This window comes from Pelophylax lessonae, assembly GCF_965119305.1.
Source record: "Pelophylax lessonae genome assembly, chromosome: 1".
Taxonomy (NCBI): Eukaryota; Metazoa; Chordata; class Amphibia; order Anura; family Ranidae; genus Pelophylax; species Pelophylax lessonae.
Window position 1 is genome coordinate 493904890 of NC_138768.1, and position 20675 is coordinate 493925564.

The 20675-nt window shown below is 47.9% G+C and overlaps 1 protein-coding gene across 1 annotated transcript in view; it reads left to right on the forward strand.

The window, feature by feature from the left end:
- The window catches only part of HDGFL2 (HDGF like 2), a gene marked incomplete at its 3' end in the record, with an annotated part of 529328 nt that overhangs the window by 343334 nt on the left and 165319 nt on the right, over window positions 1-20675 (forward strand). Inside the window, exon 13 of the mRNA XM_082254985.1 lies at window positions 11727-11828. Coding sequence (XP_082111111.1) covers window positions 11727-11828 — 102 coding nt within the window. The remainder of the gene's footprint in view (window positions 1-11726; window positions 11829-20675) is intronic.

The window sequence follows — 20675 nt, forward strand, 5'->3', positions numbered from 1 at the left end:
CAAATGGAAGGTCTCTTAACATCCTCCAGCTCCGTGATGTCGTCATGGAGGAGTGGAAGAAGAGTCCAGTGGCAACCTGTGAAGCTCTGGTGAACTCCATGCCAAGAGGGTTAAGGCAGTGCTGGAAAATGGCGGCTACACAAAGTATTGACACTTTGGGCTCAATTTGGACATTTTCCCTTAGGGGTGTAATCACGTGTTTCCAGCGGTTTAGCCGTAAATGGCTGTGTTGAGTTATTTTGAGAAGACCGCAAATTTACACTGTTATACAAGTTGTACACTCACTACTTTACATTGCAGCAAAGTGTAATTTCTTCAGTGTTGTCACATGAAAAGATATAATAAAATATTAAAAAAAAAATAAAGGGTGTACTCACTTTTGTGAGATACTGTATATATAACTGTTATACACTATAAAACCTAATCCATTAGGTATAATCCATATGTCTACCTACAGACCCATGTGTCCACATCCACACATGTACAAAGATTAAAATATACAATCTAAAATTCAAAATTTGAAAATTGGTTATTGGAAGGCTGTCCTTAATATATCATAAAATGGTATTCATTTCTAGTTCCTCCTTTATCCCCCCAGGCGCCAAAGTATTAAGGGTAAAGATCCAGTAGGTTTCCCTTTGGCAAAGTCTCATGAATATCTCATCTAAAGAATCGCAGGGGGGAATGCTCTCTATTACCCATGCTTGCAGTCCTACCGTGGATTTGTTATGGTTTGTGAGAATGTGTCTGGGAACACTACGATTATCTTCTCCAAATCAGCTGTAGTACTGCAAGTATGGGTAATAGAGAGCATTCCCTCCTGCGATTCCTTAGTTGAGCAATTTATGAGACTTTCCTGTAGGGAAACCTACTGGAATTTCACCCTTATTGAGGAACTAGATATTGGTACCATTTTATTATATATCAAGGGCCACCTTCCAATAACCAATTTTTTAATTTTAGATTGTATATTTTGTTCTTTGTACATGTGTGGATACATGTGGACACATGGATCTGTAGGTAGACATATATGGATTAGGTATTATAGTATATATCTGTTTTTTATACTGTATGTATATCCCTTATGGGTTTTCCCCCATATGTATGCATATGCATCTTCTATAATTTTGGAAGGTACATGTGGTGAGCTTGTGCAAATCTGACCTTTACAAGATTTTTAGTTTGCATGCATTTTTATTCTACTGTATTATTGGCTCTTAGTAGACTAGTCTCTATCAGTTTTCATACATATATTCATATATATGCTTACATGTACGAATGCTCCTAACAGAATTATACTCTATACAGATACAATGTATGGCAATTGAATGTATATTTGATGATTGTGTCCAAAATTATTATTTTCTAATAGATTTATAGTTTTTTGTATTTATAAATATTTATCCTTCTGTTGTTAAAACTATTGCTGCTTTTACAATGTAATATTGTTTTTTTATTATTCTTATTTATTTTCTTTGGACTGGAGAGAAATTTCCTTGTTCAGAGTTGCTACCATCTGCTCTGGTTGGATTGCAGCATGCTGTGCTGCGTACGGTTAGATTTTATTTATATTTCTAATTGGTTGCTTTTCCCCTTCATGACAGGATATATACAGGGCCTTGCAAAAGTATTCGGCCCCCTTGAACTTTGCGACCTTTTGCCACATTTTAGGCTTCAAACATAAAGATATAATACTGTAATTTTTTGTGAAGAATCAACAAGTGGGACACAATAATGAAGTGGAACGAAATTTATTGGATATTTCAAACTTTTTTTGAAAATATAAAAAACTGAAAAATTGGGCGTGCAAAATTATTCAGCCCCTTAAGTTAATACTTTGTAGCGCCACCTTTTGCTGCGATTACAGCTGTAAGTCGCTTGGGGTATGTCTCTATCAGTTCTGCACATCGAGAGACTGAAATTTTTGCCCATTCCTCCTTGCAAAACAGCTCGAGCTCAGTGAGGTTGGAAGGAGAGCATTTGTGAACAGCAGTTTTCAGTTCTTTCCACAGATTCTCGATTGGATTCAGGTCTGGACTTTGACTTGGCCATTCTAACACCTGGATATGTTTATTTGTGAACCATTCCATTGTAGATTTTGCTTTATGTTTTGGATCATTGTCTTGTTGGAAGACCAATCTCCGTCCCAGTCTCAGGTCTTTTGCAGACTCCATCAGGTTTTCTTCCAGAATGGTCCTGTATTTGGCTCCATCCATCTTCCCATCAATTTTAACCATCTTCCCTGTCCCTGCTGAAGAAAAGCAGGCCCAAATCATGATGCTGCCACCACCATATTTGACAGTGGGGATGGTGTGTTCAGGGTGATGAGCTGTGTTGCTTTTACGCCAAACATAATTTTTTGCATTGTTGCCAGAAAGTTTGATTTTGGTTTCATCTGACCAGAGCACCTTCTTCCACATGTTTGGTGTGTCTCCCAGGTGGCTTGTGGCAAACTTTAAACAACACTTTTTATGGATATATTTAAGAAATGGCTTTCTTCTTGCCACCTTTCCATAAAGGCCAGATTTGTGCAGTATACTACTGACTGTTGTCCTATGGACATATGGACAGTTTCCCACCTCAGCTGTAGATCTCTGCAGTTCATCCAGAGTGATCATGGGCCTCTTGGCTGCATCTGTGATCAGTCTTCTCCTTGTATGAGCTGAAAGTTTAGAGGGACGGCCAGGTCTTCATAGATTTGCTGTGGTCTGATACTCCTTTCATTTCAATATTATCGCTTGCACAGTGCTCCTTGGGATGTTTAAAGTTTGGGAAATCTTTTTGTATCCAAATCCGGTTTTAAACTTCTCCAACAGTATCTCGGACCTGCCTGGTGTGTTCCTTGTTCTTCATGATGCTCTCTGCGCTTTAAACGGACCTCTGAGACTATCACAGTGCAGGTGCATTTATACGGAGATTGATTACACACAGGTGGATTCTATTTATCATTAGTCATTTAGGTCAACATTGGATCATTCAGAGATCCTCACTGAACTTCTGGAGAGAGTTTGCTGCACTGAAAGTAAAGTGATTGTGTCCCACCTGTTGTTGATTCTTCACAAAAAATTACAGTTTTATATCTTTATGTTTGAAGCCTGAAATGTGGCACAAGGTTGCAAAGTTCAAGGGGGCCAAATACTTTCGCAAGGCACTGTATCTGTCATCATTTGTGGGGTGGGTTAGCCTGATGGAGGAGGCAAGGCCTCAGAAACGCGTTGCGGCCTGCCCCCTCTCTCAATCTGTCTGTTTGTGCACTCAGCTGCAGTGGTGTGTGTCTGAGCCCTGGAAGCTGCCAGCTCTCCCCGTGCTGATTCCTGGTCTGTGCCTGTAATTGCTCTCCAGTCCATCGAGGCCACTACTTTTATCTGAGCAACTATACCAGCCCTGTGTGTAGTTTACAGTTTGTTTACATGTAAGGGATATTTCATAAATTACACTTTCTCTTACGTCCTCCGACAGTCGCCACCCATTCACACAGTCTTCACTAATGGATATTGCTTCCTCTCCACAGGAGTTTCTAGGTATAAGACTTGTAAAAGAACAATTCATCTACATAGTCACACCCATGGGGGCTGTCCTTCTAGTCCAATACCCCCCTGCAATAGCCATCCCAATTCAGTTTGTCTTCTGCCTAGCTTAGGAGTGGATAGGCTTCCCTGTGCTAAGGCTACAGTCTCAGCCTTCCTCTTTTTCTTTTATGATTTCTTTTCTGAAAATGTCATTTTTCCTTACTTTGCTAGCTGTTTATTTTGTCAGCACTAGTTAGTTGGATCTTCGGATGAAGACGGCGTTTGCGGAGCTGGGAATCGGACTGATCGTCCTGGTTCTCCAGGACAGAGGATCAGATGGAATCCCAGCCCGCCATCGAGTGTTTTGCAAGCTATGTGTTCGCCCTGGCCTCGCGAACGACCCATCCCTGTCCATCAGGGATGCAGCCATGTGAGGTGGCTACCTCACTGGACACAGCCTAGGTTAGTCCGTGCATTACTTGTGTCCTGCGTTCCTGGCTGGCAGCACTCCCCTGCCATCTGAGGGTGGGCGGTTTCCCGCTTGACGTGAGGCACCCCACGCCATCGGGTACAAGTACATTCTGTGTGAGGCCTCTGTCTGGGGTCGGCAGTCCTGTGTGTCTGTGGTGTCCCCTATATCTGTGCGTTTTGGGCTCCCTGTTTCCGGTCCCTGTGGGGGTTTTATTCTCTCACAGCAGCGCTGTATGGGGGATTGGGGGGTCCCTCTCCTAAAGTCACTTTAGGGTGCTTGGAGGTGCAGATAGATGCGGCGACCGCTGCGGGGTTAAAAACCGCCGGTCCGCCATTTTAAGTGTGGGCAGCATGTCTGGCTTCATTATGGGCGTCTTTACAACATGCTATGTAGTGTTTTCTGGCGCCTTGCGTTGCCATCTTACGTGTGGCATGCGATCGTTTCAGAGCACATGTCGGCGGCCATCTTGCCGAAGCCTCCCATAGTTTCAATAGGCAGCTATTTTCCCTTGGCCTGCAGCCTGAGTTCAGCCTCCAGCGATGAATTCACTTCCTACTTTCTCACAGAGCTGACCGAAGGAGCTGGTAACACACTGTGGGGTTCTGTCCTGCTGTTCTTTTCCTTGTCCTACTTTGTGCAATCTTCCTGGTCAGTTTTGTCCCTGCGGGGGGTCTGTGTCTCACAGTCTCTATAGCGGTGCGCTGCGTGGTCCGCGGCGCTCTTAAAGGGCCAGTTTTAAAAACTTTTTATTTCTGTTATGGAATCCCAGGACAGCAAATTCCCTCCAACTTTGGTGGGGGATTCAGGATACTCTGAATCCTCCAACCAGACTAATTTGGCGGCTGTTGTGGCAACTTTGGTGACAAAAATGTGCTGATGAAATGAAAAAAATCTGCGCTTAGGATAATTTATTAGTTGTTAATGCTGGCTGCAGCCCACCTGTACACTATATTCCTAGAAATATAGTAAGATTGAAAATGCAAGAAAAGGTTGATGGCGCTGCCAGTGTATACCTGCTAATCCGTGTATTTTATAATGATGCTAAATAAATGTTGAATATAAAATTAATAAAGTGTCATGTGCTTCATACTGGTGAAAAATCTATGGTAAGTGCAAAAAAAATATTGGTGATCCAGCTCTGTAAAAAGTGCACAATGGTGCTGGTGCCAACTACAAATATAAATTGATGAATGAAATTCCGAAGTGAGTAAAACCATAAATATGAGTGAAGTCAAACCTATAAAGATTAATAAAACTCTGGTGGATCAACCTAAAATCATGTATTAATACATATGTGAACTGTGAAATTCTTAAAAGGTGCAAACTCTGCAATAAGAAGCATCAAATGTTGACATAAAACTGTAAAAACGCAGGTATATAAATTATAAAACCACTCAAAAATATAACATCAGAATTCAAGGTACTGGTTAATCCGTAATGGCTATAGTCCTAAAGGAAAGGTGAGTCCCACTATGGTAAACCACTCCCTAAATTAGGGGTACAAAAAGTGACTGGTGCAGGTGCTCTAGCAGAAGTTATGGTGGTGCTCGAGTGTCGGTGACCATTCAGTGCTCCCCGCACCCCTTGGACCGCACTCACCAGATTTGATCACGCCTGCAGGGGTATGAAGCCTTGGATATATAATCCTGGGGGTCCCCTTGTCTGGTTACTGTGTCCCTAGTCTGGTCCAATATCCTGCCCGAGTCCTCCGTGTCGGGGTCCTTGAAATTGGGGTCCACGGGTGTATATGCGGGGGAAGAAGGCTCACATAGAGTAGTACCGTTTTTTAAAAGGCTTTATTAAATCAAAAATGGGTACTTACAAACGTAAAGAATGAATCGGCAGGTAAAAACAATGATGGTTGCGCACTTCCGGGACGCCGTGCGTGCCACGGTCCGGATATGCGTTCCCCTTGGGATGTGGCGCGATGACGCTCTACGTACGTTACGTCGATTGATGTCTTCAGGAAGACGTCAATCGACAAAGCTACCCTGAACAAAGCTACCCTGGTCCCCACCGAGGGCTCTCCGGTGTTTAGGGAACACTTCTGATAGGAGGCTGGAATCTCTTGCCCGACATTCCTACATGGTGGCGGGTTCCATGCTCAAGCCTATTTTTGCCTCGGTGATGGTGGCTCAGGCTGTGGCGGATTGGACCAAGGTGCTAAAACGCACCCTCGTGGCTGACTCCGCCCCTCCCACTACAGTGGAGATGGTGGATCAGTTTTATTGAGGGGTCATGTATTTGTGCGATGCGGCTCTAAATGAGGCCCCTTTGGCGATACGCCTGTCCAGTGTCGCAGTGATTAACCGTCACTTAATCTGGTTAAAAAGCTGGTCGGCTGACCAGAAATCCAGAAAGATGGTGGCTGATATCCCCTATGCGGGGTCTCGGCTTTTGGGGAATCCCTGGATGAATTGGTTAAAGGAGTCACGGGGGGCAAGAGCACTTTGCTGCCCCAGAACTCTAAGGGAAAATGTTTCCGCGGTAAGCGGGCCCCCTCCTTTAAACCTAATTAGGGGTCCTTTCGTGCCTTCAAGGCGCAGAACAAGGGAAAACCCTTCAAGGGCCAAGGTGGCCAGAAAAAGCCCTGGTTCGGCAAACAAAAATCCGGTCAGGCTGGGACGGCGGCTCAGTCCGCCTCTGCCTGAAGGGACGCCCTCACCCATTTCAGGGGTGGGGGGACGTTTGCACGGTTTCCTCCAACTTTGACTGCTCCGAATCATGGACAGGTGGGTTCAGGAAATCATTTGGTCAGGGTACAAGATTGAATTTCTTTCACGGTTGGCGAACAGATTCTTTTCCTCAAATCTTCATTTGACCCCAGGGCGGTTACATCAGGCGGTGCAGGATCTTCTCGCCCAGGGGGTTGTCGTCCCGGTGCCTCATCGGGACAGGTTTCGGCTTTTTTATTCGAATCTGTTCACTGTCCCCAGAAAGGAGGGCAAAGTGCGTTCTATTCTCGACTTAAAATCGCTGAACCGCTTTGTGCGCGTTCGAAAATTCCGCATGGAATCACTCCGCTCGGTGGCCTTCCTGAATCCAGAGGAGTTCCTGGCCTCTATAGACCTGAAGGATGCGTATTTACACATCCCCATTTTCGAGGGTCATCCGAGGTACCTCCGATTCGCTATCACGGAGGAACATTACTAGTTTGTGGCGTTACCTTTCGGTCTCGCGTCGGCTCCAAGGGTCTTTACCAAAGTGTTGGCGCCTGTTCTGGGCCTGTTGCAGGCACAGGGCATTGCGGTCTTGGGTTATCTGGACGATCTCCTGTTAAGATCGAGTGCCAGTCAGAGCCTGCTGCGCGATCTGTCCACTACAGTTCAGACGATTCAGGAGTTCGGTTGGACAATCAACATTCAGAAGTCGACCTTGTCGCCTTCGGTTCGTCTCCCGTATCTGGGAATGGTTCTGGACTCTGCTCAAGCAAAGGTGTTCTTACCGGAGGACAAGCTCCGGACCCTGCAGGACGAGGTCAGGTCCCTCAGGGACAACAAATCCTCGTCACTCAGGACCTGCCTGCGGTCCCTGGGGTTGATGGTGTCAGCCTTCGAGGCGATACCATTTGCACAGTTTCACATGCGATCTCTCCAGGCGGAGATCCTGGCCAGGTGGGACAGACTACCTCAGTGCTTGGACCTGAGCGTATCTCTGAGTCGCCAAACCAGACTGGATCTCTTGTGGTGGCTTTAGTCCCCGGGGGTGTCGACCGGGAAATCTTTCCGGCCAATACTGTGGACGGTAATTACCACGGATGCCAGCTTGTCGGGCTGGGGTGGCGTTGTGGACAACCTGTCTGCCCAGGGCACTTGGTCGGAGGAGGAATCCTCCCTCCCGATAAACATTCTGGAATTGAGAGCAATCGGGCTGTGCTTGATCCATTGGTCGGATCGTCTTCAGGGCCGTCCTGTAAGGGTGCAGATGGACAATGCCACTGCGGTAGCGTACATCAACCACCAAGGGGGCACCAGGAGTGCCCGGGCGGCCCAGGAAGTATCCAGTATTCTGTCTTGGGCCGAGACTCATGTCCCGGCGATATCGGCGGTTCACATTCTGGGTGTGGAGAATTGGCAGGCTGATTATCTGAGCCGCCAGAACCTGGACCAGGGGGAATGGTCCCTGCACCCGGAGGTATTTCAAATGCTATGCGTGAAGTGGGGATCCCCGGATGTGGATCTGTTCGCGTCTTGGCTAAACCACAAGGTGGAAAGGTTCGTGGCAAGAACGCGCGATCCTCTGGCAGACGCCTCGGACGCATTGGTGGTGCCTTGGCATCAGTTTCGTCTGATTTATGCCTTTCCTCCGATTCAGTTGTTGTCCAGGTTCCTTCGCAGGTTGGCCTCGGAACAATCCCTGGTGATTCTGGTAGCGCTGGACTGGCTTCGCCGGTCCTGGTACGCGGACATCGTTCACCTGGCTGTAGAGCCTCCGTGGCGGCTGCCAATGCGCGAAGATCTGCTGTCTCAGGGACCGATCTTCCATCCTGCTTTACAGTCGCTGGCTTTAACGGCATGGCTGTTGAAAGCCAGGTCCTGAGAGACAGGGGTCTCCTCTCAGAGGTTATTCCTACTTTGATCAAGGCTAGAAAAGCCTCTTCTGGTAAGATTTATTACTGTACACGGAAAGCCTATTTTGCCTGGTGTGAATCCAGGGGTTTCTCTCCTCGTTCCTACTCTGTGGCGAGAGTGTTAGCTTTCCTACAGGCTGGTGTGGACCTGCGCCTTGCATTGGCCACGATTAAGGGCCAGGTATCTGCACTGGCTGTTCTTTTCCAGTGCCCTGTGGCGTCTAATTCCTTGATTCGCACCTTTATCCAAGGTGTGCGTAACTTAGCCCCTCCCAGAAAGGTGCCCTTACCTCCATGTGACTTGAACTTGTCCGTGTTGCAACGTTCCCCGTCTGAAAACATCAGGCAAATTTCGTTACCTATGTTATCTAAGAAGGTTGCATTCCTGGTAGCGATCACTTCTGCTCACAGAGTGTCGAAGTTGGCGGCGTTATCCTGCCGTTCCCCTTACCTGGTGGTTCATAGGGATAAGGTGGTCTTGCGACCTAATCCGTCCTTTCTGCCAATGGTGGTTTCGGATTTTCACCTCAATGAGGACATTGTTTTACCTTCGCTTTGTGCGAACCCTAAGCATCTAAAGGAGGTTGCCTTGCATTCTTTGGATGTTGTCAGGGTGATCAGGGTTTACCTGTCGGCGACTGAATCCTTTAGGAAATCGGATTCTCTCTTTGTACTTCCTGAGGGTCCTCAGAAGGGTATGGCTGCGTCTGCGGAAACCATTGCCAAATGGATCAGACAGACCATTGTCCAGGCCTATTCGTTGCGGGAGAGGGTCCCTCCCTTCCCTTTTAAGGCGCACTCTACCAGGTCGGTGAGTACGTCCTGGGCCCTTCGGCATCAGGCTTCGGTGGCCCAGGTGTGCAAGGCTGCGACTTGGTCGTCGGTGCACACCTTTTCCAAATTCTACAAAATTGATGTTCTGGCATCAGCTGATGCATTGTTTGGCCGCAAAGTTCTCTGTGCGACAGTGCCATAGGGAACCCTGGTTTTGTTCGGGTCCCTGCCTGTTGGGGTTGTTTTTCCCCTTGGTTATTTGTTTTCCTGGGTTGTTGCTCATGTTGAGCCCTTTTTTGTTACCCAAAAGGTTACCTTTCTGTGCATGTAAAGTTCCTTTCTCTGATGTGGATACTGCGTTGCTTTTCTGCCGGTTGCGTTGCCCACCCCTCATGTCTACACTGCTTTGGTACGTCCCCATAAGTGAAGACTGTGTGAATGGGCGGCGACTGCTGGAGGACGTAAGAGAAAACTGAATTTTTGTAAAATCTTACCATAAAATTCCTTTCTCTGAGTCCTCCGACAGTCGCCGCCCCGCCCCCCTTTTGGGGGTTTTTTATACACTATCACTGCTTGCGACCAAACTGAATTGGAATGGATATTGCAGGGGGGTATTGGACTAGAAGGACAGCCCCCATGGGTGTGACTATGTAGATGAATTGTTCTTTTACAAGTCTTATGCCTAGAAACTCCTGTAGAGAGGAAGCAATACCCATTAGTGAAGACTGTGAGAAGACTCAGAGAAAGGAATTTTACGGTAAGATTTTACAAAAATTCCGTTTTTTATCTTGCTTATACTTATCTGGTGCCCTCTTCTATTGTTGCAAAGCTGATGATTACGCTTTGATTTGGTCGTTCTGGAATCTCTTCTGACATTCTTCTAAATTTGCCTCCTGCGTCCGATCTCCCTGTCTCATTTCTTGGCTATCCCGTGTATTTCACCTCATAGTGCTTGGGTCATACCCCCCCTTTTTCCCTTATTTCTTTTTTTCTCTTTCTTTTCACCCATGTTTACTGGCTACTACACTTTAATTCCGATTTCTACACGCTTATCTGGTTATAACCATATTTTTTTGTGTGCGCACCTGAGGAAGTTTTTCTTTTTTTTTACCCTCTTTGTTGAAAGCCCTCTCCAGGTGAAGGACTTTTCCTTTGTTATTTCTAATGGCATTCTCATGAGATTTTACTCTATTCACATTGAAAAAAAAAACCTGTAAGACAAAGGCATAATGAGCTAGTATGCATCGCATACTAGCTCATTATGAAATACCTTAAAACAAAGCGGTCCTCAGCGACTCCTGCACACTGCTAAGATGGCTGAAATCTTTCCCGGTGTTTGTTCCTGGTTCGTGGGCTTCGGCCTTGTGAATGGCTGGAACCGTAATGATGTCACTCCTGCGCATGTGCGCCAGAGCCGTCATTTGCAGCAGGGGCTCTGAAGGTCCTGGCACGGTAAGCAAGGCCTTCAGAGTGCATGCGCCGACATCATTGGCTGCGTGCACTTGGAATATCTACTAAACTGTGCAAGTTTAGGAGATATTCACAGTAATTACAGGTAAGCCTTATTATAGGCTTACCTGTAGGTACAATTAAATAAGGCAGTTATACTCCTTTCTTAATTACCATGTAATATTTTGATATGCTTTCTGCACCAGTATGTAAAGCCTACTGTGTCTGGTACTGTGTACTGTACTGAGAACGGTTCTAAGCCTGAACCTTATAGTCCTTCTGACATCGTTTTTTTTTTTTTTTTTTCTTTCATGTGTATTTGCTATAACAGCAAAAATATAATAGAGCTTTAACAAAAAATAGTAAACAAATTTAAACCTCCTCCATCCTCCGGTGCTCATGCGCTCCTGTGCATGCGTATGTAAACGGTGATTGCACTACAAATTTGAGGTATCGGCGCAGACAGAGTGAGAACAATAATTATAGCAGCAGAGCTCACGTTTAACTCTAAACCTGTAAGGGCTTTTGAAGCGCCGCTTATGGAGATTTTTAGGTACTGAAGTTTGGCGCCATTTCACATGCATGCAAAACTGTAATTCTTGACATGCTTCGTATCTATTCGGCTCAACATCCTCTTTTAAATCTTACCAAAAAATTGGGTATTGTGTTTGTGTGCACTAATATGCATTGAAGTGTGTTTTTTTTTTTTTTTTTTTTTTCTTTCCTGAAAATGTGCAACTAATAATTGGCTGTGCGAATAGTGCAACATAAAAAATTGCAACAGCCACAATTTTATTCTCCAGAGCCTCTGCTTTCAGAAAATATGCAATGTTTGTAGATTCAAAGTCATTTTTTAACATGTATGTGAGAAAAGTCAAAATTAGCCTGGGCAGCAAGTGGCTGGTTTGTGAATCCTGTTTTTGTCCTTATCAAAATTTTTGTTTTTGCATAGGATGTTAACCGATGTCTAGGTGCTCTGGAGAAGCTTGGTAGCCTTCAGCTAACTTCTAATATTCTGCAGAAGAATACCGATCTTGTGACAACACTTAAGAAGGTGAGCAGCAATATTTTGATGTTTCTCATTACTTATTTGTGTTCAAACTGCTCACTGTTCCATTGTATATCTTACTCCGCTGTTAACTACTACAAAAGTACATTTGCTGGTTGGTTGCCAAGTGTTTATAGTTCATGTAACCCCTCAAGATGCCACATTACCTTTTGTAGATTTTTTTTTCTTCTGGTAAACCTATGTTACCTACCTTTCTGGATGCCTAGCCTTCTGTACCTGCTAAGCTTATGCGCAGAGTATGCGTTCCCGAGATGTGAAAAAGGAATCGAGGACTGAAATTGGTAGGGCTCTGAAGACTGAGTGAGAGCATGATTTTAAATGCTAATGCTAATTTTTCCAGATCAGGTCAGATAAAATTTGCTTAATCTGTGTAACTCTAGTGTAATTTATTAAAGGAATATAGTCTTGCCAGAATAGATTATACAGTATCTCACAAAATGAGTACACCCCTCACATTTTTGTAAATATTTTATAATCTCTTCAGTGACAACACTGAAGAAATTATACTTTGCTACAATGTAAAGTAGTGAATGTATAGCTTGTATACCAGTGTAAATTTGCTGTCCCCTCAAAATAACTCAACACTCAGCCATTAATGTCTAAACTGCTGGCAACAAAAGGGAGTACACCCCTAAGTGACAATGTCCAAATTGGGCCCAAAGTGTCAATATTTTGTTTTGCCACCATTTTTTTCCAGCACTGCCTTAACCCCCTTGGGCATGGAGTTCACGAGAGCTTCACATGGTTGCCTATGGAGTCCTCTTCCACTCCTCCATGATGATATCACGGAGCTGGTGAATGTTAGAGTCCTCGCGCTCCTCCACCTTCCGTTTGAGGATGCCCCACAGATGCTTAATAGCGTTTAGGTCTCCAGACATGCTTGGCCAGTCCATCACCATTACCCTCAGCTTCTTTAGCAAGGCAGTCTTGGAGGTGTGTTTGTGGTGGTTATCATGTTGGAATACTGCCCTGCGGACCAGTCTCCTAGGGGAGGGGATCATGCTCTACTTTAGTATGTCTCAATACATGTTGGCATTTGATTCCCTCAATGAACTGTAGCTCCCCAGTGCTGGCAGCACTCATGCAGCCACAGACCATGATACTCCTACCATCATGCTTGACTTTAGGCAAGACACACTTGTCTTTGTACTCCTCACCTGGTTGCCACACACTTGACACCATCGGAACCAAATGAGTTTCTCCTGGTCTCATCAGACCACAGGACATGGTTCCAGTAATCCATGTCCTTAGTCTGCATGACTTCAGCAAACTGTTTGCGGGTTTTTTTTGGGCATCATCTTTAGAAGAAGCATCCTTCTGGGACGACAGCAATGCATACCAATTTGATGCAGTGTGCGGCGTATGGTCTGAGCACTGACAGGCTGACCCCCACACCTTCAACCTTTGCAACAATGCTGGCAGCACTCATACATCTATTTCTTAAAGACAACCGGATATGACGCTGAGCACGTGCACTCAACTTATTTGGTTGGCCGCCTTTTCTGAGTGGAACCCGTCCTGTTAAACAGCTGTATTGTCTAGGCCACCGTGCTGCAGCTCAGTTTCACGGTCTTAGCAATCTTTTTTTAGCTTAGGACATCTTTATGTAGAGCAACAATTATTTTTTCAGATCCTCCCGAGTTCTTTGCCATGAGGGGCCATGTTGAACTTCTAGTGACCCGTATGAGAGAGTGAGAGCGACAACACCAAATTTAACACACCTGTTCCCCATTCACACCTTAGACCTTGTAACACTGAGTCACATGACACCAGGGAGGGAAAATGACTAATTGAGCCCATTTTGGACATTTTTGACTTAGGAGTGTACTCTCTTTTGTTGCCAGCGGTTTAGACATTAATGGCTGTGTTGAGTTATTTTGAGGGGATAGCAAATGTACACTGTTATACAAGTTGTACACTCACTACTTTACATTGTAGGGTGTACTCGCTTTTGTGAGATACTGTATATAGACACTGGTAATTGAACACCAAAATATGCCTTGTCTTAGACCAAGAGAATGGAAGTTGTCCTAGCAGTTGGGATACCGTGTACCCATCTATGCCCATGCCAAGTAGGTTTTATTTAGGATCATTCATTTTGTGGTAAGTAATGGTGTTTAAACATTTTTTTCAAAAGCTCAGGAAAAGTGCTGGATTAGAAAGGGTTGTTATATTGTCTGTAAATAAAGTAATTTTGTATACCTGACCTTGGACAGAGATGCTTTTGATAGTAGTTTGAAATCAAATTTTGTGTGCTAATGATTCCACTAGGAGCATAAAGGTCAGGGGTGACCTGGTCTGCATTCACTAACATAGGCATACATGTGAAGATTCTGCTGGCTATATTTCTCTTACGTCCTCCGACAGTCGCCGCCACTTCATATTCATCACTAATGGGGTTATTGACCTTTGCTCCGCAGGAGTAGCTAGGCAACAAAATAGTTAATATCAAAGCTTTTAGCATATCCCACCCCTAGGGGGTGGTCCCCTCAGTCAATACCTCCCTGCTTCCTGCATTCCCATCTCAGTTTCTAATGCCTAGCTTAGGAGTAGGCTGGCTGTTCCTGTGCTGGGGCTTTCAGTCTCAGCTTCTTTTCTCTTTTTGATTTTATTTGGAGTTTTTTTCTCTTTCTTTTACTTAGCTGTTTATTTTCAGCATTAGTTAGCTTCTTCTGATGAAGATGATCGTGCGGAGCTGGGTCTCGGACTGGCCACCCTGGATCCCAGGGCTCAGGGCCAGGGGCTTCCCAGCCTGCCATCGAGCGTTCAGCACAGGTTTCCCTGGCACATTGAACGACCCATCCCTGTTCGCTGTTCGCTGCAGGGATGCTATCTGTGAGGTGGCTACCTCACTGGACGCCATTGCGGTTTCGCATCGCAGTTCCATTGCGTCACGGCTGCGACACTCCCTGTCCTCAGTACAGTGGTTTGGTCGCTGGAGCAGGCTCCCCACGCCATCCGGACTGGTAAGTGTATCTTTATGTGGGGACCTGTCTATTGGGTGTCAGTCTGGGACTGTGTGACCCTGCATGTCTGTGTGGCTGCTGAGCTCCCTGTCAGTTCCTGTGTGGAATTACTGCCTGTGTGTGGGCTGCGAGGGGGGGGCTCTCCTGCTCTGCTGAGTGCATACATGAAGCAGTCTGGTTTTGGACATGCTGTGCGGCGATCCGCCATTTTTTTGCGGCAGAATGATGGTGGCCGGTCCTGTGTGGTAAGGCGCGGCGTTTTGGCGGCGATCGATCAGGCCACATGTCGGCACCATTTTCTATATGCCTATGAAATCCTCAGCCGAGCGGCCATGTTTGTATAGCCTTATATAGGCTTTACAGGGGCGGTCAGTCATTGCATCACTTCCTTTTGCTCTGGGACAGCGATCGGTGCAGCAGCCTGTGTGATCTCTCCAGGTTTTTACCTTTCCATTTTCCTGTGTTCCTTGCCTAGTATTCTTATCCCTGTGGGGGTCGGTGTATTCAGTGGGTGCGGTGGGCTGCGCTCGCCGCGATCTTAAAGTGGCAGTACTCCTTTTTTCCTAATACTACTGGGGCATGGATTCTCAGGATTGCAAGTTTCCTCCCGCCTTGGTGGGGGGCCAAGGGGCTGCTGCTTCCCCCGAGGGGGCTGATCTGGCTACTATTGTGGCAAATTTGGCTGCTCAGGTGCAGATGCTGGTGGCTGATCGATCCACAAAAAGGCCCAGGGTGTCTGTTTCCTCTGATTCAGAGGGCGATGGGGCTGCTATGGCTGGAGTGCCCTTCTCAGGGTCTCACTCATCTCTAGACCTTGTTGGGTCTGAGGGGGAGGCTGAGGTGGAAGGGGTTGATAATTCTCCCCCCTGGCTTGTCTGAAGAGCTTGCACTCATGGATGAGTTGGTTGCTTCTATCAAGCAAACGCTGCATTTGCAGGATGAACCATGTCCTCCTGTTTTGATGTCCTCTTATGGGACGCAAAGAAAACGCAAAACATCGCAGGTTTTTCCTTGCTCTACGGATTTTCAGCGCGCGGTTGATGAGCAATGGCGCAATTTAAAAAAGCCTTTTGCTTTGCAGAGAAGGTTCAAGCTGCGTTATCCATTTACACCCGCCACTGATGAGCGCTGGTGTGTGCTGCCTCAGGTGGATCATGCAGTGGCGATTTTAAATAAATCCACTGCGATCCCTGCTGAGGATACCCCGGTGTTCCGGGACCCTACGGACAGGAGATTGGAGTCTCTGGCCCGTCATTCTTATACGGTTGCTTGCTCTATGCTGAAGCCGATTTTTGCTTCCATTATGGCAGCCCAGGCTATTGCGGATTGGACGCAGGTGCTCAGGCGCACCCTGGTGGCTGACTCTGCCCCGCCGACAACTTTGGCTATGGTGGATCAGATTCATCAGGGTGTCATGTATTTGTGTGATGTGGACTTAGATTTAGTCCCTTTGGCTGCGCGTCTTTCACGTGTGGCGGTATTGAACTGTCGCCTGATATGGCTGAAATGTTGGTCTGTTGACCAATCTTCTCGCAAGACTTTAGCTAATTTGCCCTACGCGGGATCTCGCCTTTTTGGCGAATCTTTGGATACTCTGATAAAGGGTATTTCTGGGGGTAAGAGCACTCTCTTGCCCCAGACTCACAAGAATAAGTTTGTTCGTGGTAAGAAGAATGCCTCGTTTAGACCCTCTCAGGGGTCCTTTCGTGCCTTTCGGTCGCACTATAAGGGCAAGCCCTTCAAGGGCCAAGGCTCCCAGAAGAAGCCGTGGACGGGTAAGCAGAAGTCCGGCCAGTCCGGGTCCGCTGCCCATAACAATACGGCCTGAAGGGACGCCCTCACCCAGTTCTGGGGTGGGGGGACGTTTGCTCGGTTTTCTTCAACCCTGGTTGGACCGCGTTCGGGACAGGTGGGTTCAGGAAATCGTTCGATCTGGTTACAAGATCGAGTTTCTCTCTCGGCCGGCGGGCAGATTTTTCCCCTCAAACCTTCAGCTGACTCCGGAGCGCTTGTGGGATCTGCACCTGGCGGTGCGGGACCTGCGGGCCCAGGGAGTGGTTGTTCCGGTGCCTCATCGGGACAGATTTCGGGGGTTCTATTCCAATCTGTTCACTGTGCCCAGAAAGGAGGGCAAGGTACGTCCGATTCTGGACCTGAAAGCTCTGAACCACTTTGTGCGGGTTCGCAAGTTTCGCATGGAATCCCTGCGCTCGGTGGTTGTTGCCCTGGTTCCGGGGGAATTCATGGCCTCCATCGATCTGAAGGATGCGTACCTACACATCCCCATCTTCGAGGGTCACCAGAGGTACCTTCGATTCGCCATTGCGGAGGATCACTACCATTTTGTGGCATTACCCTTCGGTCTCGCTTCGGCTCCGTGGGTTTTCACCAAGGTGCTTGCGCCGGTCCTGGCTTTACTGAGAGCCCAGGGCATCTCGGTCTTGGGATGTCTGGACGATATCTTGATTCGGTCTGGGACCAGTCAGGGCCTGGTGAACGACCTGTCCATCACGATGCAGACTCTGCAGGAGTTCGGTTGGACGATAAATTTCCCAAAGTCAACGTTGTGTCCGTCCGTTCGTCTTCCCTACCTGGGAATGATACTGGACTCTGTTCAAGCGAAGGTCTTCCTGCCGGAAGACAAGCTCCGGACACTTCAGGACGAAGTCAGGTCCCTCAGGGACAATCAGTGCTCGTCCCTCCGGACGTGTATGAGGTGTCTGGGATTGATGGTCTCGGCTTTCGAGGCGATTCCCTTCGCCCAGTTTCACACACGGGATCTTCAGGCGGAGGTCCTGGCCAAGTGGGACGGGCGTCCGCAATCTCTGGATCTGCGGATTTCGTTGAGCGGCCTCACCCGAAGGGGTCTTTTGTGGTGGCTCCAGTCCCCGGCGGTGTCGGGGGGCAAGTCTTTTCGTCCTTTGTCGTGGACGGTGATCACCACGGATGCCAGCCTGTCGGGCTGGGGTGGTGTCCTTGGCGTTCTGTCCGCCCAGGGAACTTGGTCGGGGGAGGAATCCTCCCTTCCGATCAACATTCTGGAATTGCGAGCAATACATCTCTGCCTTCTGCGTTGGACGGACAGGCTTCAAGGCTGTCCGGTTCGGGTGTAGACGGACACTGCCACAGCGGTGGCCTACATCAACCACCAAGGGGGCACCAGGAGTGCCCGCGCGGCTCGGGAAGTGGCCGACATTCTGTCTTGGGCCGAGACGCACGTCCCGGCGATAACGGCGGTTCACATTCCGGGAGTGGAGAACTGGCAGGCGGATTATCTGAGTCGCCAGACCCTGGACCAGGGAGAATGGTCCCTTCACCCGGATGTCTTTCAGATGCTGTGCGTGAAGTGGGGATCCCCAGATGTGGACCTGTTCGCGTCTTGTCTAAACAACAAGGTGGAAAGGTTCGTAGCAAGGACGCACGATCCTCGGGCAGACGCCTCAGACGCGTTAGTGACGTCCTGGAGTCAGTATCGTCTGATGTATGCCTTTCCACCGATTCAGCTGCTATCCAGGTTCCTTCGCAGGTTGGCCTCGGAACCGCGCACGGTGATTCTGGTGGCACCGGACTGGCCTCGCCGGTCTTGGTACGCAGACCTCGTGAATCTGGCGGTCGACGCTCCGTGGCGTCTGCCTCTTCGAGAAGATCTCCTGTCTCAAGGGCCGATCTTCCATCCTGCTTTACAGTCGCTGGCTTTAACGGCCTGGCTGTTGAAAGCCAGGTCCTGAAGGATAGGGGTCTCTCACCTGAGGTCATTCCCACTTTGATCAAGGCTAGAAAAGCCTCTTCGGGGAAGATTTACTACCGTACTTGGAAAGCGTATTTTGTCTGGTGTGAGTCCAGGGGGTATTCTCCTCGCTCGTACTCGGTATCAAGAGTGTTGGCTTTCCTACAAACTGGAGTGGACCAGCGTTTGGCGTTGGCCACGATTAAGGGTCAGATTTCTGCACTGGCCGTTCTTTTTCAACGCCCTGTGGCGTCTAATTGTTTGGTTAGCACCTTTGTTCAAGGGGAGCGTCACTTGGCTCCTCCTCGGAGGAATCCTTTACCTCCATGGGACTTGAACCTTGTTCTGTCCGTGTTGCAACATGCTCCCTTTGAGAAGCTCAGGGAAATCTCTCTTGTCTAAGAAGGTTGCCTTTTTGGTGGCAATCACTTCGGCTCGCAGGGTTTCGGAGCTGGCGGCCTTGTCCTTCAGCTCTCCCTACTTGGTGATTCACCTGGATAAGGTGGTCTTACGACCTAACCCTTCTTTTCTTCCGAAGAGGATCTCGGAATTTCACCTCCAATGAGGACAATGTCTTGCTTTCGCTTTGCGCGAAACCTAAGCATCCAAGGGAGGTGGCTTGCATTCCTTGGATGATGTTAGGGCGATCAAGGTTTACCTGTCATCGACAAAATCCTTTCGCAAGTCGGATTCTCTTTTTGTTCTTCCAGAGGGTCCTCGGAAGGGCATGGCAGCGTCGGCTGCGACCATCGCCAAATGTATCAGACAGACCATTGTGCAAGCCTATACCATTGTGCAAGCCTGTAAAGGCACACTCTACCAGGTCTCTGAGTACGTCTTGGGCCTATCGTCATCAGGCTTCTGTGGCCCAGGTGTGTAAGGCGGCGACTTGGTCGTCGGTTCACACCTACTCAAAATTCTACAAGGTGGATGTTCAGGCATCGGCGGATGCTTCCTTTGGCCGCAAGGTTCTTTGTGCGGCAGTGCCTTAGGGCCCCTTGTTTTGGGTCCTTGGCTGTTGGGATGTTTTATCCCTAGGTTACTTGTTTTCCTGGGTTGTTGCTCCTGTTTTGCACGTTTTTTTTTCTGTTGCCCAGTTGGTTCTCTTACTTTGGTAAGGTTCCTTTCTCTGATGTGGGTACTGCGTTGCTTTATGCGTGGCTGCGTTTTTCCCACCCCTCATGTCTACACTGTTATGGGACGTCCCCATTAGTGATGAATATGACGTGGCGGCGACTGTCGGAGGACGTAAGAGAAAACGGAAATTTTGTAAGATCTTACCTGTAAAATTCCTTTCTCTGAGTCCTCCGACAGTCGCCGCCCCCGCCCCTCTTTTGGAGTTTGTTTATGTACTCTACTGCTATGCTACTGAAACTGAGTTGGGAATGCAGGAAGCAGGGAGGTATTGACTGAGGGGACCACCCCCTAGGGGTGGGATATGCTAAAAGCTTTGATATTAACTATTTTGTTGCCTAGCTACTCCTGCGGAGCAAAGGTCAATAACCCCATTAGTGATGAATATGAAGTGGCGGCGACTGTCGGAGGACTCATAGAAAGGAATTTTACAGGTAAGATCTTACAAAAATTCAGTTTTTTCACATGCAAATTCAGATCCATATATTGGGCAAAATTTTGGGGATAATACCAGCTTTTTTCCTGGTTTTGGAGAGCTCAGGCGGCGTGAGAGACGCACTGTGTGAGAGCTTAGGAGGCGAGAGAGACACGCTGTGTGAGAGCTTAGGAGGCGGGAGAGACACGCTGTGTGAGAGCTCAGGGGACGGGAGAGACATGCTGTGTGAGAGCAGGGTGGATGTTAGAGAATGTTGGAGAGAGTGACCAGGAGTGAGACACACTGACCTGCCCAGGTGAGGTGACGGGGGCCGGAAGACCGTGAGTTGGACGCTGAGTGAGAGAGGCGGTGGGGACCAATACTTGACAGGGAGACCACAAGTGCGAGGCTGATCGGGAGATGCAGTGGGGGCCCGGGGGTGTGATAGTCAGACCAGGGAAGCTGTAGGCGCGCGACCAGAGAGAGACAGGCTGACTGAGGGAGGATGCAGGAGCTGACAAAGCTATACAGGTGTAGCTGAGCAAGAGGAGCGAAGCGGCTGCCTAAGAAACACAGTAGGCTGTGTGAGT